The sequence below is a fragment of the Neurospora crassa genome, linkage group IV, assembly GCF_000182925.2.
Source record: "Neurospora crassa OR74A linkage group IV, whole genome shotgun sequence".
Taxonomy (NCBI): Eukaryota; Fungi; Ascomycota; class Sordariomycetes; order Sordariales; family Sordariaceae; genus Neurospora; species Neurospora crassa.
The window spans coordinates 2,647,489-2,660,692 of NC_026504.1; the positions used below are offsets into that span (position 1 = coordinate 2,647,489).

General features: G+C 52.3%; 6 protein-coding genes across 7 annotated transcripts; 3 read left to right on the top strand and 3 right to left on the bottom strand.

Annotated features, from left to right (window-relative positions):
* Nucleotides 1-183: 183 nt before the first annotated feature.
* NCU06397 lies at nt 184-2,158 on the top strand. Of its 2 annotated transcripts, XM_011395887.1 has the most exons (6): nt 317-347; nt 417-645; nt 762-777; nt 964-1,048; nt 1,289-1,441; nt 1,580-2,158. In XM_011395887.1, the coding sequence occupies exons 2-6, from the start codon at nt 633-635 to the stop codon at nt 1,712-1,714; spliced, it is 402 nt and encodes a 133-aa protein (XP_011394189.1). In that variant the 5' UTR covers nt 317-347; nt 417-632; the 3' UTR covers nt 1,715-2,158. The 2 variants fall into 2 exon arrangements, with proteins under 2 accessions (XP_011394188.1, XP_011394189.1); XM_011395886.1 differs by having other exon boundaries at nt 184-645.
* Nucleotides 1,874-3,633, bottom strand: NCU06396 (Got1 family protein). Its single transcript, XM_957141.2, has 4 exons — nt 3,359-3,633; nt 3,247-3,273; nt 2,909-2,973; nt 1,874-2,804 (listed from the first exon to the last, which is right to left on the bottom strand). The coding sequence occupies exons 1-4, from the start codon at nt 3,387-3,389 to the stop codon at nt 2,505-2,507; spliced, it is 423 nt and encodes a 140-aa protein (XP_962234.2). The 5' UTR covers nt 3,390-3,633; the 3' UTR covers nt 1,874-2,504.
* A 452-nt stretch (nt 3,634-4,085) lies between these two features.
* Nucleotides 4,086-5,345, bottom strand: NCU06395 (hypothetical protein). The gene has a single exon (XM_957140.3). The coding sequence runs from the start codon at nt 5,191-5,193 to the stop codon at nt 4,561-4,563; it is 633 nt and encodes a 210-aa protein (XP_962233.2). The 5' UTR covers nt 5,194-5,345; the 3' UTR covers nt 4,086-4,560.
* Nucleotides 5,346-5,517: 172 nt separating this feature from the next.
* Nucleotides 5,518-6,416, top strand: NCU10897 (hypothetical protein). The gene is made up of 5 exons (XM_001728150.2): nt 5,518-5,675; nt 5,738-5,794; nt 5,885-5,929; nt 5,986-6,070; nt 6,157-6,416. Exons 1-5 carry the CDS (start codon nt 5,673-5,675, stop codon nt 6,183-6,185), a joined length of 219 nt encoding a protein of 72 aa, XP_001728202.1. The 5' UTR covers nt 5,518-5,672; the 3' UTR covers nt 6,186-6,416.
* A 91-nt stretch (nt 6,417-6,507) lies between these two features.
* Nucleotides 6,508-9,708, top strand: arp-5 (actin-related protein-5). Its single transcript, XM_957139.2, has 4 exons — nt 6,508-7,016; nt 7,117-7,437; nt 7,494-9,250; nt 9,331-9,708. Exons 1-4 carry the CDS (start codon nt 6,836-6,838, stop codon nt 9,358-9,360), a joined length of 2,289 nt encoding a protein of 762 aa, XP_962232.1. The 5' UTR covers nt 6,508-6,835; the 3' UTR covers nt 9,361-9,708.
* A 556-nt stretch (nt 9,709-10,264) lies between these two features.
* Nucleotides 10,265-13,204, bottom strand: NCU06393 (hypothetical protein). Its single transcript, XM_957138.2, has one exon. The coding sequence runs from the start codon at nt 12,889-12,891 to the stop codon at nt 10,483-10,485; it is 2,409 nt and encodes an 802-aa protein (XP_962231.1). The 5' UTR covers nt 12,892-13,204; the 3' UTR covers nt 10,265-10,482.

Consider the following 13,204-nt stretch of genomic DNA (forward strand, 5'->3'; position numbering starts at 1 on the left):
GGATGCTTGGTCCTAGAGGCTGTCTGCTAACAATCACCGTGTTGAGTTTATACGATCGTATGTTAAAGAGATACATACCTACCTAGTGTACAAGTAAGTCTCACCTGCCGAACCCCTCCGCGACTCCGAAGAGGTCAACGTCCAGGCAACTTCCTTTGGCGGGGCACCTCGCTGAACCTACCTAGTGACGAGGAGGGGCCTGGCTGGTGAGGGGGCTCCTCTCAAGAGCTTCTCTTCCAATCCACACAACGGGAATCCACAACCACCAGGCACCGTTACCCGGCCCCATTCACCAGCTGGCCTTCGCTGGCTTCCCGGTTTAGCCCACTAGAATCCCAGGGGGACCAGTGAGTCGTTCCCCTCCACTGTCATGTCACCGCTTCCCCTTTTCGCATCCAATCCATAGAGGTATCCAGTCGCCGCTCCGCTATCTTCCGCCGCCGCTTAGCCCCCCCAAGACTACCGGCCCCCCTCCCCCCTTTGCCAACCGAGCCGCGTTTGTTTGGGTTTCCCTTTTTTTAATCCTCCCCGAAAGCCAGCTTCTTCGTCGTCGTTGTCTGTCGATACACTCCTCCTTCAACTCAACCACCGAGTCCTTTCCATCACACCAACATCACACAAATCCCGACAAAATGTCCTGGCAAGGTCAGTGCCTGTTTCCGCCTGGGCCCTCTTCCCGTCCTTGGGAGCTGTTTCACGCCCAACCCCACCTCGACGGAAGCTGGGAGAATAAGCAAGCTAACCCCGAATGTCTTGAACAGCCTATGTTGACTCGAGGTACGATATACCATTGGAAACCACCCGAACCCATGAACACAACGAATTGCGACGCCATCGACTGCTAGGGGTGTGATTGCCTGCGCCTGATGGTTGTTCGGCTTCGGCCCCAAGAATGCGGAGAACCACCTGTACATGGAAACGGACATGGACATGATGAGCTAAGACGTAATCTCCTACATATAGCCTTGTTGGCACCGGCCACATCGATAAGGCCGCCATCATCAGCGCCGCTGGTGACAGCACCTGGGCTGCGACTCCCGGCTTCACGGTACGCCTTGTCTCGCCAACTTCCCCCCGATTTCTGCCCGCACCCTTTCCCTGCCCTCATCTCTGTCTCTCCTTCGGGCGCATAAACGGTCGGACATCTACAATGTCCGAGAAATCCTGGTCAGGGAGGCTGTTTGCACCGGGGAAGCAGAGAGCGGGGTTGATGGCGTGATAGGACCCCCCGACGATGTATCGGGCGCCAAAGTTCCAGAGAAAGCTAACAATCTGTGACGTATTATAGCTGAGCCCCGATGAGATGAAGTTCATCTCCGCCGTCCTCGGCGATAATGGCAAGGGCTCCAACGTTGACAAGGTTTTCGCTGAGGGTCTCCACGTTGCCGGTCAGCGCTACGTTGCCTTCAACATCGAGGGTCGCCACGTCTACGGTCGCCAGGTGCGTACTATCTCTATCCCCTTATCGTGTCTCAACCTCAGACGCCCGAACTTTAGTCGGCCGCGCTGCTCCAGGCATCCCCTTTCCAAGCCTCGTATGTTCAAGCTCACTGATGGTTTTTCTTCCCCCCAAAAATAGGGCAAGACTGGCGTCATCATCGTCAAGACAACACAGGCCATCCTCGTCGCCCACTACGGCGAGAACGCTGTCGCCGGCAACTCGACACAGACCGTCGAGGCGCTCGCCGATTACCTCGTCAAGGCCGGATACTAAGTCATGTCGGGAGGTAGTGGGAAGAAGGATGAGATGATTGGATGTCTTAAGAGTCACTGAACAAGAAACAAATGAAAACGGGATGAAGACAAGGAAGACGAAAGATGGGAAGACGGAAAAGAAACCGAAAGACTTTCCTGTGAAGGAGTATTGGGGACTGGTGTACTGGATGGATGATATCCTTAAACAGGCATAGGCCCTTGGGAATTTTTTTTTTCTGGAACTGACAGCACACTTTGGCGGAATTTGCCTTTCCATGTCAGTCGAGGCTGCCGGTGGTGAAAAACGTTCCTCGTCCGTTGTTCCATCATTGGGGTTATATGGTATCGTGATTTTGTAGACAATTTAACACCCCCCCCACCCCGGAACCATCTATAGTATTTGATTCTTCCTCTCAAAATTATGCATGAAAAGAAAGCCCGATACTTCCCTCTTCATATTACAACTTGGGTATCCCAAAGTTCGCTCCAACGCCGTTTGTGTGAATGTGCATGTTGATCGTGGGCATTAGACCCTTCATAGGCGTTCCCTCTCCTTTTCGTTTCACAACCGTCGTTTCTTCGTTCATGTTCCCGTTCGCCTCGTATTCTTTCTTTTGCCCTCCCTTTCATAGCGCGAGCGCTGAACCTGTCTTGCGCCCGACCCGCCGATGTCATTCAACCGAACGGCAAAGCGAGTATTCGTGAGCTTTCGAAGAGCGGCGCCATGGCCCAGACCATATCCTCGTTCGGCACGTTTGCACTATGCCACGGCGCCCTCGCCTTTTCCCCTCAACACTCAATCCCTCCATTTAAACAGGCAAATCCGCATTCTGCCTCGCTACCACACCAGACCGATCAACCGCGGTGCCGATATAAGGTCCAATAACAGGAATGTTGCGCGCGAAACCCGCTATCGTTCCCAGGAAGTCGCCAAAGAGGATCATGATCCCATAAAGCTCCACGCAGAAGCCGATCAAAGGCCAGCGCATCAAAATCAAAGCCAGACCGGAGAAAAAAGCCGCCGTACCTTTGGCCTTTTGCTTGCGTGCGAAGAAGGTGAAAGTTTTTTGGGGACCGATTATTATAGTTAGGCCGATTAGGAAGAGAATCTTTTTGGGTGTCAGAAGTGTTAGTAGGTACATAAACGCAGGAGAAGAAGAAGAAGAAGAAGAAGATAGACAACAGGGAGATAAGGTGAGAAAACAAAACATACATTGCCCATGGCAAGCATGGCCCGGTCAAAGAAGAGGAGGACACCGCCGATGAGGAAAAAGCCACCTGGTTGGAGAGTTCGTCCCGTCAGTTTATTTTGGTCCCTTCTTTTCCCCAAAAGAACATATAAGCGTGTATGTTCGATCCGATCCCATGACAGATGCGCAACGTTCGCGCGCCCAAAACTTTCAAATCATGGCCGGTGGCGCATTAATGCGCAAAGAGATCCAGCTCCCGTACATAATCGCTGCTAGGTAGGTCTGGCAAGGAGCTATACAGAGGTTCGGAAAGGAATATTTGAGGAGGGAGATTCGGGAACTAGGGATGGTGAATGCATACCGCCAGAGCAAAAGGCGACTCCAATTTCTAGAAACAGAGAAAAAACAGAGATTAGTATCATATACTCGCAGTCCGTGCCGTAGGCCATAGTCAGGTTGGGGGTCCAACTCACTTTGGGAGTCGGATAACCACATTGTAGGCATATTGCTGGTGTTGACTCGGAAGCTTTTTTGGGCGGGGCGGAAGATAGCTAGCTCAAGAGCTAGATGGGGAGTTCGAGGCAGCGCGAAAAGAAGTGAAGAAGCGGAAATAACTGCCGATGAATTAATAAGATAATGTAGTATATAGTAAAGAGCGTAAATACGCTGACTTGTGAAAGTGCTGACTATGTCTAGTTGTTGCAAAGGCGATCGAAAACGGTCTCGTTCGACGATGTGCTAAGATGCGATCAAGGGGCTTGCATCAACGCCGCGCCAGGGACGCGGCCGGCAGAGCAATCGGACCTTAGCGGCTTCGGGGGCCTGCCGACGGGCGGGCAGGAACAGATCCACTTTGGCTTAGCTTTCTGCAGCTGTGATTGGTTCTGAGGATCAGGATTGGAGGGGCCAACGAACCGCAAAAGCATCTTTTCTCGAATTTCGGGAAATTTTCCTTTTCGTTCTCTGTTCTACGTCCAGTTGTCGCGCAGAGATGAAGGCGTTTCAGAACAGCGAACATGGCAGTTTTGTTCCGAAACCACGCCTCGATCGCGTATTATATGCTTGTCAGCATGTAATGGTCTTAATGATGGACCAGGGCGCTTGATTACATGATTTTGCTATCATCAGGGGCGTCTTGGTCAGCTACGGTAGGTACTATTCATTTCCTTTCCCTTCACGTTGCCACGACGGCTCTAGCTTCTTGCTAGAGCAATCTGAGTTCGGTTTCTCTCCCGTCCGTTCTCGGTGGTCTGTCGGTTAGCTTTCGAGCTTTTGGGCAAAGAGCGAATGATCACGATTAAGCCGGAGTGTCGATTGTATCTTGCTGTTGAAAGACAGCGAGTACGTAGTTGGGACTTGACTTTGTTGGTCGCACATTCTTTTGCGATTAGATTAATTCTTTGTGAGAATAATAATAACATCACATCAACAATGCTCCCTTCCTGGTTCCTGTTTAAAATGAAAACGCCTTGCAATCGGTCCTTCTTGTCCCTCAACGCCTTGGAAACCGAGTCATGTTCAACGCCTCCTTGTAATATCCCATCCAAGTTTGTAGATGCTTCAATGTCCCTCCGACCCGTACGTAGCGCGTGCGAGATGCCCACGCCATGGCCAACAAGCGCCAAATGACAAGGCAGCCAGCCCAGGTCCAAAAAATGCGCTCCCTAGGTAGTCACTATTTGAGCACGGTGTGAGCACCTCTGGCCTCCAAGAACTGCTCTCCCACGCCCTGCGGTAGACTTCGGATCATAGCAAACACCTCCGCGTTATGATATCGCAACCTGGTCTTAGGATCAATGTACGGTGCCGACAGCCCAGTAATATCACAGTAGCGCTTCATCGGCGCGAGACTCGGTGCGCTTTCAATGTTGGTATACGTCGCAACCGGTGCCGAGGACAGACTCGCGGCCAGCCCGTTCGATCCCTTTGCTGGCACGTTAAGGCTCTTTTCTAGCACCAGCTTGGACAAGCTCCTAGATGCCTGTGCCAGATTGGCTGTTGTGCCATTCGCGTTCGCACCGTTGGCCGAAGGTACGACTGGTGTCGAGGTTCCGCTGGTGGAAAGACTGTCGTCGCCAACCGGGGCGGGCGTGGCGGCGCCGCTGGCATCTTGGGGTGTAGCAAGAATGGAACTGGCCTCCTTTCGTTGCGCGTCGCCGAGTATGGTCTTGATGTTTTTGTTGCGGCGCTGGTTTGGTCGCCAATGGGTGTTGCGAAATGACTTGTGGACGGAATGGATGTCAAGCTGCTCAATGAGCTTGAGATGCGCGGCTGCCGCAGCTTGAGCTTCTGGAGTTTGGTTTGACATGTCTGATGGTTGGCAGGACTATTTAAGTACCTAAGTGTCGAAGAAGTGATTTCGCTCTAGGGTATTGACAGTCAGGTTGGAAGGGAGAGGCGAGACTGGAGAGAGCTTCAACTTGAGGTGGTCGAGATCACAGTTCCCGTCACCCTGTAGGCATTGGCACCGATGCGGTATGCCTGCCGGAAGCTGCTGCAGGTGTCTCGGTGTTGCCAGGCAAGTGAGCCTAGGTGCAGGGGTTCTGAGTTCTGCCGCGTCATACCGCCCCACTTTCTCGGCGGGTTACCTCTTCCATCGCGTTTATGGCTTGTGAATGCCCCGCCAGTTGGTCGCGTTTAGTGCACGCATGGCACATGTCAGTGCAGTGCCTGTCACATTCGAGAACCCTTTTGGACACACCTTGCCTGGTTCTGTAGCTCTTGTTGACACCATCACCATCATCAATCGGGTTCATCCGTGGATGTACGGCTTTGACTACCTACACAATGGTTTGTAGAATTTCATTCCACGTTCCATGTTTTGTCTGGGATTCTCACATACAGGATTCCAGGAGAGCCCTCATGAGCATCAACAGAACTTGCTACTGTCACGCATTATCACCAACGTGGTAAGCTCTCCAGTTGCCAGCACGGTTGTGATGCGCGACCTAACAAAGACCACTGGGACTGTCACTGATGCTCACGTTAAATTTTTTTAGGAAAAACTCAACGAGGCTGTTGTTGTAATGAACAAGGCTTTGCAGGTAACTTTGGTAACAAATCGACCTTAACGTTGTGTGTTTACTAAACCGTTGTTTAGGAAATCAACATCCAAAACATGAACATTGAGCTGGTTGCGCAAATGTTCAAGAACTACCAGTCTAACGTGCTATTTCACCTCGAAGGTATGAAGTAATCGCGCCACAGTGATTTCTCCAGAACCTCCACTTCCAGGCTGTCCTCAATGCTTATGCTAACTCTTTGAATGTAGCTACTGACAACCTGAAAGAGCCGTCTTGATATTCTCTGTCGTGGTCGTTATCAATTCAAGCTTACCTATCTCGGGGAAAGATAGCGGAATCAAAGAGATACCCAACAAACATCCTTGAAATGAAATACCATACTTAGAAGTACCTCTACACCAGGCAACTGACCTCTGATTGTCATATACATAAGTCCTATTTTCAACTTAGTTGCTCCCCCATATCCACCCCTTGCATGCCGCTCCAGGTCCCAGGTCGCTGTACTGTAGCTTAAAAGGTGGAACGCGCCAAGCCGCGCCACTATAAGACGGAACGTCAATGGGACACCACCACCCGCGACGGGACTTTGAGGTTGTGGCAGGCAACAGAAGCACCGCTGGACAGATCGTTGCCAACACTCAGTCGCGTCGATAGTTGCTGCTTTCCCTTCTTTCCACTTTCCATCAAACGTTCTAGACACGCCACAACCGTTCAGCACCGATTCTCATTCGGTCCGGTCGCCCTTTTGCCGGTCTTCATCGCCAGATCCTGCGAGGATCAGAATGCGCTTGACCCGACGAATTCCACTGCTTCAGCGCTGAGCTCCCGGCAGCTCCACGATCTTCAACCGACCGGACAAACCTAGAGAATATCTCCATTCGAATATACCTTCCGTTTGAACTGCTATCCAAGTGATACTATTTCATTATGGCGCCCTCCGCAGTTGATGATACTGTCAGCAGGCGGGAAATGTGGAAGACTCTTCCTGATCCCGTCCTGTACCCAGTCAAGGAAGCCAAATTCGAAAAGTACATCGAGCCACAGTCGGACGGATACGAGCGCGCAAAGGCTCAATCTGGAGGAAATCCAGCTATCGTCATAGATAACGGTAAGCGCATATCCTATGATTCAGGCCATTCGCCCATGCACAATCTCCCCAATCGAGCGTGGCCGACGTGTGTTGCTAACCTCTATCATCGCACCTTCAGGTTCCTGGGCTGTCCGAGCGGGATGGTCTTTCGAAAATGCGCCCCGACTAGCCGTTCCCCCAATCATGGCCAAGTATCGCGATAGAAAGTTGGGCAAGACCTTTTCTTTTGCTGGCCAAGACTGCTATGCCGACACATCTGCGCGAGGACACATACGGAACGCCTTCGAGGCTGGGACCGGTATTGTGAGCAATTGGGATGTTATGGAGCACGTGCTGGACTACGTCTTCTTGAAGCTTGGCATGAATGGTGTCGATGGGGCGATTGATATGCCGATTGTCATGACCGAGGCTGTCGCAAACTTGCCCTACTCGAGAAAATGTAGGTCGACCCCCAATCAGTCCCGTTATTTCTGCTAACCATGTTTCTCTGCTTAGCCATGACCGAAATCATCTTCGAATGTTACGGCGCCCCCTCCCTCACGTACGGAATCGACTCTCTGTTCGCATACCGACATAACCAAGGCAAGACCGGTATCGTCGTCTCTTCATCACACAGCGCTACCCATCTTATACCGGTTTACAACCAGAAGCCATTGCTAGCCCAGGCTACGAGGCTGAACTGGGGCGGCTGGCATGCCGCGGAATATCTGCTGAAACTGATAAAGCTAAAATACTACTATGGATTCCCCGGCAAACTCAACTCGTCACAAGCTGAGAATATGGTTCGGGATTTCTGCTATGTCTCCCAAGACTACGACAGTGAACTAGCAAACTATCTGGAGTGGACTGGACTTGAGGACAGAGAACGCATTGTTCAATATCCTTACACGGAGGAAGTTATCAATCAAAAGACAGAGGAGGAGCTGGCCCGGATAGCTGAGAGGAAGAAGGAAAGCGGTCGGAGGCTGCAAGAACAGGCCGCCAAGATGCGCTTGGAAAGACTGATGAAGAAGGAACAAGAGCTCGAGTATTACAAGGACGTCCAGCGCAGAATCTCGGAACAAACGACCAAGAAAGAGATCAAGCGCATCCTTGATGATGCTGAGGTGAAGGATGAAGCTGCTTTGGATCGGATGGTCAAGGAGCTGGAGAAATCCATCAAGCGGGCACGGACCAAAGATCTTGGAGGCGAACAAGAGGAAGAGCAAGAAGCTCCCGACTTCAGCCTGCTTGATGTGCCTGATGACCAATTGGATGAGGCGGGACTCAAGCAGAAGAGGCAACAACGTTTAATGAAGTCGAACCACGATGCTCGAGCACGGGCCAAGGCTGAGAAGGAGGCCGAGAAGGCCAGGATAGCGGAAGAAGCCAGGTTGGATGAGGAGAGGCGGACCAACGATCTGGAGGGATGGCTTGAGGAGAAGCGCCAGCTTCGTCTTGCCAAGCTAGCTCAAATCAAAGAGCGCGATCGCCTCAAGGCCGATCTTGGTAACCGCAAGTCACTGGCTAACCAAATACGGATGAAGAACCTGGCAAACCTTGCCTCAGATACGCCCGCGACCACCGGTCGCAAGCGGCGTCGCGGCGGTGACGATGACGACTTTGGTGCCGATGATGCCGACTGGGGTGTCTACCGCAGTGTGGCCATTGGCGCAAACAAGGGTGACAGCGATGACGAGGAGGAGGCCGAAGAGGATCTCGAAGCGTCGGTCCGCGCGCTGGAGCAAGACTTACTCGAGTACGACAAGGAATTCACGTATGAGCACACACTCGAAGCCCAGAACGACTGGACAAAGTCCCTCCTGCATGCCTTCCGGTACGGGCCGAGGCCGTTCGATGCAGCAGCACCAGCAGAAACGCATCGTCTCCATCTGAATGTCGAGCGCATCCGTGTACCCGAGGTGATCTTCCAGCCCAGTGCTATTGCTGGTGTTGATCAGGCCGGTATCATCGAGATTGCTGGCGATATCTTGAACCAGCGACTGGTTGGTATCCCGGGGCTCGATCGGGATTCGTTCCTCAAGGATATCTTCCTAACCGGTGGAAATACCATGTTCCAAGGATTTGACGAGAGAATGCGCGCTAGCCTTATGCCATTACTCCCGGCTGGCACCCCACTCACCGTCCGCAAGGCGAAGGATCCCATCCTCGACGCATGGAAGGGCGCTGCCGGCTGGGCGGGCAGCGAAGATTGGCAAAGGGCTAAAGTTACGAGGGAGGAGTATCAGGAGAAGGGAGCTGAGTATCTGAAGGTAAGTGGTAGTAACCATCTGCTACTACATGATCATTTCTTGCGCGTATTATTCGATATACTGACTGTTTTGCACAACAGGAGCATGACTTGGGTAACGCTTTTAGCTAGAGTCAACAAAAGCCTGCTACAGTTACAACCACAAATTCACCTTGTAGGTCGAAGAAGAAATAGCTACAGCTAGTATGTGATTAGAAAAGATGCTAGGTGTTTAACGTGAACATACAATCCATTGCCCACCAGCGAGGCCTAGACTGAAGAGTCTCGGTGGATAGCACTGTCGCGGAAGAGACAAGCTACCCTCACAGCCCCGAGTATTTGTGACTGAACTGCGCAACACAAAGGACGGAGATACATGTCTTCGAGCTAAGGAAGATAGACGAAAACAGAAACTGACTTGTTGGTGCATGAATACCAAGATCCTGAATCCTGAATCATTCAGTCACAAAGACGAGCTCCTCACCTAGCTTCTTCGGTTGCTGCGTTTAAGCCAGATTTGTGACTTCGTTTTTCGCATTACAAATGCATATATTACCTAGTTTAACCTTACCTAACCCAACCTGTACGGAATATCTCATTCTCTCTGTTCTGCATAATGGCCTGGTTAAAGGAAGTTGCTAATGTTCGCAAGCTTACCTTATTCTGTTGCATTAACCAAAATCGCACGGGCGATCATCTAGATGCGGTTGTCTATCCTGGTGTGGTTAGGCCAAATTCTCACGAGTGTCTTTGGGTTGCTTTGGGGGAGAATTCCGGTCTGGATTTGGGAAGCGAAAGGTGTTGTGTTAATTTCTTTTGATGGCACGTCTTTGAGCTTCTTTTTGGAGTTTCTGAGTGGATGGATTGTTTGACCTGGAGGAGCATTGATGGCCTTTCTTTCGATTCCGATATTCCCCCCGCTGTCTGTTGTTCTTGTTTCTTACCTGTCACTTGTCTGGCTCAATCTGCTCAACGTTTATTGACCTAGCTGGGATGTTGGAGAGGTAGGTGACACTTGTTTTTGCAGCTCGAGTGACAGATAGCACGGTCTTTATTTGTTGATGATGATTTGATCCATCACTATGGTAAGGGTTTTCATCAACTCCGCAAATGATGGCCTTGACAATCAAATAATGGACTTAGACGGAATCCACATATGACGATGTATATAGGAAATTGATCAAGAACCCTTTTTGTCTATCATCCGTTTTCCTCTATGAATCAGTATCCTCTCTTTAGCAAAAAACTCCCGATCTAATACCTCCTAAACTGCTTCTCCCACTGCTCGAAACCTCTAATCATCTCGGGCGTAATCTGCCTCATCATCCCCTTAGCCGCCATCTCCAGATCCTCCATCGTTATACCTACCGCTGTATCCTCCTCAACCGAATCCAGCTTTAGATAGCGATCATAAGCCCTCGTTCCCGCCACCGCGCAAATCCCCTTAATCTCTGCGCCCGAGAACCCGTCCGTGATAGTCGCCAACCTTTTGATGTCCTCATCACCGATTAGCATCTGCCTCTTCTCCGCCTCCTTCTTGAATATCGCCGCGCGTGCTTCTTGGTCTGGCGGGCTAACATAAATCAGCTCATCAAAGCGACCGGGCCGGAGCAAAGCCGGATCCAGCGCCTGCGGCCTGTTGGTAGCAGCCAGAACCACCACGCCCGTTAAAGCCTCGAAGCCATCCATCTCATTGAGCAAGGTCGTCAACACGTTCAGACCACTGCTACTTCCCCCAGATGTTGAGGATCCGCCATGCCCAAAACCGGCCCGCTGCCCCGCAATAGAATCAATCTCATCAAAGAAAATCATACTAGGCGCCACCTCCCTCGCCCTCTGAAACAGCCTTCGCACCGCCCTCTCCGACTCGCCCACGTACATATTGAGCAGCTCGGCGCCCTTGACGGCAAAGAAGTTGAGGCCGGACTCGGTCGCCATCGCTTGCGCCGCCATGGTTTTGGAGCAACCGGGTGGGCCATACAGAAGAAAACCCTTGGGTGGGCGGGCGAAGAAGCGAGATAACACGTGGACGGGTTCGGTGGACATGCGCACGGCGCGTCGGAGAGAAACCTTGACGGAGGCTTGCCCGCCGATATCCGACCAGTGGATGGGAGGCGGCTTGAGGTTCACGTCGTGCATGGCGGAGGGCCGGACGAGGCGGAGGGCTTCTTCGTAGTCGGAGGCAAGGAAGTAGGATGTTAGGGTGGTGGTGGTGGTGGCTGTGCTGGCGTTGGAAGGGGACAGGTGCATGGACTCAAGGAGGGTTGATACTTCTTCTGTTGCCGGAGGTTGATCATCAAGACTGATCACGTCCTCGGTTGATGTTGGTGTTGTCGTCTTCTTTACCCTGTTGATTCGCGTTCTTGCAATGAACTCGGCTTCGTCGACAATACGCCGGAGATCCTTGCCGTTGTAGGCATGTGTGCGTTCGCTGAGGCTGCGAAGAAGAGCGTCTTCTTCCTCGGGCGTTACGCGCAGGTTGAAAGAGGCAAGAATCTCCTTGCGGCCATCCACGTCAGGCAGTGGTAGGTACACCTCGCCTGTGAGCCTCCCGGGATCCTTGAGATCCTCGGGGACGTCGGTTGTGTAATCTAAGCAAGTGACGACGACAGCTACCTTGGGAATCTCGCCGGTTTCCTGGGCGTCGGCCCCCAGAGTGTCCAGTGCCTCGCACAGGGCCTGTATCACAGAGGTGCGGTTGTTCCTCTCCTTGTCGATTAACCTTTCTAGTTGGTCGATCAGGATGATACTAGGCTGTTCAAGTCTAGCTTTCTGGAACATGTCCTGGATATCGGCAAGCTTGTCCTTGGGCTGGATGCGATAGACTGTGCCCCATCCAGTAGCCGCAATGGTGTTTAGGAGCATGCTCTTTCCCGTGCCGTGACCGCCGTGAATCACGATACCGCGGTACCTAGGCTTGCCCTGGAAGACCCAGGGGTCGGTGAACTGAGACAGCAGGTCGTTGAGTTTCTCGATCTGAGCGTCCAGTCCACGAACACCTGTCACCTCCAGCTTTCCCTGGGGCACTCCGTCCACCTGGCCAGCGGGCGAAGGCGCGCCTATCCTGACTTTCGTCTTGCCATCCAAATAGCGCGCGTTGCCGGTTGGCCGCCCATTTACCGAAGCCACCACGAACGACCTCTGCGGGCCCCTAGCGTAGAGGTTCTTGAACGTCAAACCAGCGTGGACATGCTCGATCATAGAAAGCCTTCCGGCAAGGAAGAACTCCCAGCCGGGAAGATCGGACGGGTCGATAGATGCGGCAGTCTCTGCATCTTTGCCAGCCTTCTCGGGAGGTAGCTGTTCGAGGACGACCTCTTCGGCTTCGGGGAGCTTCCCTTCCTGGACTGTGACCTTGACCTGAACTCCAGCCTGGTAGCCGCATGCATCTCTAAAGGCATCATACAGCTGGACGCTGGCCTTGTCTATCCTCTCTGGCGATTTCCATAGGGTTGCCTCCCGTCGCACGGGCTGGTCGTCAGAAGAGTTCCTATCGATCTTCTCAATGGTAATTGCCCGTCCTCCGTCTTTGGAACCGGTCAGCTCGAGCAGAGCCTCCTCGTTGACATAGACTCGCGATGGTTGTTTCTTTGCAAGGTCCTTTTCGGTGGTGCTGTTGGCCTGCAACTTGCGCACCTTGAACTCGAGAGATTTCGTCCCCATGGTGTCACGGTGTCTGTGGGCTGGGCGAGATCCGGATGAGAGCAGTTCACTGTCTCTCTCTCACTTTGGTCTTGGTGGACCTTGATGTCCAGACCCGGACTTTATTGTAGAGTTTGTTGAGTGGGGTTTTTCGGAGGGCCCGTCGACATGGATTGCCCGGCTTGGTTCTTGACTCGGAGCACAAGCAGAGTTCAACGGCCCGGGAACTGCCTTGGGATACGGAGTCTGAGCTCCGGTCGCAATCAGTGTCTTTTTGTCCAAGTCCGACTTCATTGCGGCTTCTTGTCTCCAAAATTGACGGCTTCCGATTTTG

Excerpts from the sequence above, each read along its gene's own strand:
- arp-5 (XM_957139.2), top strand. The coding sequence starts at position 6,836 with ATGGCGCCCTCCGCAGTTGATGATACTGTCAGCAGGCGGGAAATGTGG. Across the intron at positions 7,017-7,116 it reads AGCTATCGTCATAGATAACG|GTTCCTGGGCTGTCCGAGCG; the intron begins GTAAGCGCATAT and ends TCGCACCTTCAG. Across the intron at positions 7,438-7,493 it reads CTTGCCCTACTCGAGAAAAT|CCATGACCGAAATCATCTTC; the intron begins GTAGGTCGACCC and ends TTCTCTGCTTAG.
- NCU06395 (XM_957140.3), bottom strand. The coding sequence starts at position 5,193 with ATGTCAAACCAAACTCCAGAAGCTCAAGCTGCGGCAGCCGCGCATCTC.
- NCU06393 (XM_957138.2), bottom strand. The coding sequence starts at position 12,891 with ATGGGGACGAAATCTCTCGAGTTCAAGGTGCGCAAGTTGCAGGCCAAC.
- NCU10897 (XM_001728150.2), top strand. Across the intron at positions 5,930-5,985 it reads TAATGAACAAGGCTTTGCAG|GAAATCAACATCCAAAACAT; the intron begins GTAACTTTGGTA and ends ACCGTTGTTTAG. Across the intron at positions 6,071-6,156 it reads CGTGCTATTTCACCTCGAAG|CTACTGACAACCTGAAAGAG; the intron begins GTATGAAGTAAT and ends CTTTGAATGTAG.
- NCU06397 (XM_011395886.1), top strand. Across the intron at positions 1,049-1,288 it reads CTGCGACTCCCGGCTTCACG|CTGAGCCCCGATGAGATGAA; the intron begins GTACGCCTTGTC and ends GACGTATTATAG. Across the intron at positions 1,442-1,579 it reads GCCACGTCTACGGTCGCCAG|GGCAAGACTGGCGTCATCAT; the intron begins GTGCGTACTATC and ends CCCCAAAAATAG.
- NCU06396 (XM_957141.2), bottom strand. The coding sequence starts at position 3,389 with ATGCCTACAATGTGGTTATCCGACTCCCAAA. Across the intron at positions 3,274-3,358 it reads GTGGTTATCCGACTCCCAAA|AAATTGGAGTCGCCTTTTGC; the intron begins GTGAGTTGGACC and ends CTCTGTTTCTAG. Across the intron at positions 2,974-3,246 it reads AGTCGCCTTTTGCTCTGGCG|GTGGCTTTTTCCTCATCGGC; the intron begins GTATGCATTCAC and ends CTCTCCAACCAG.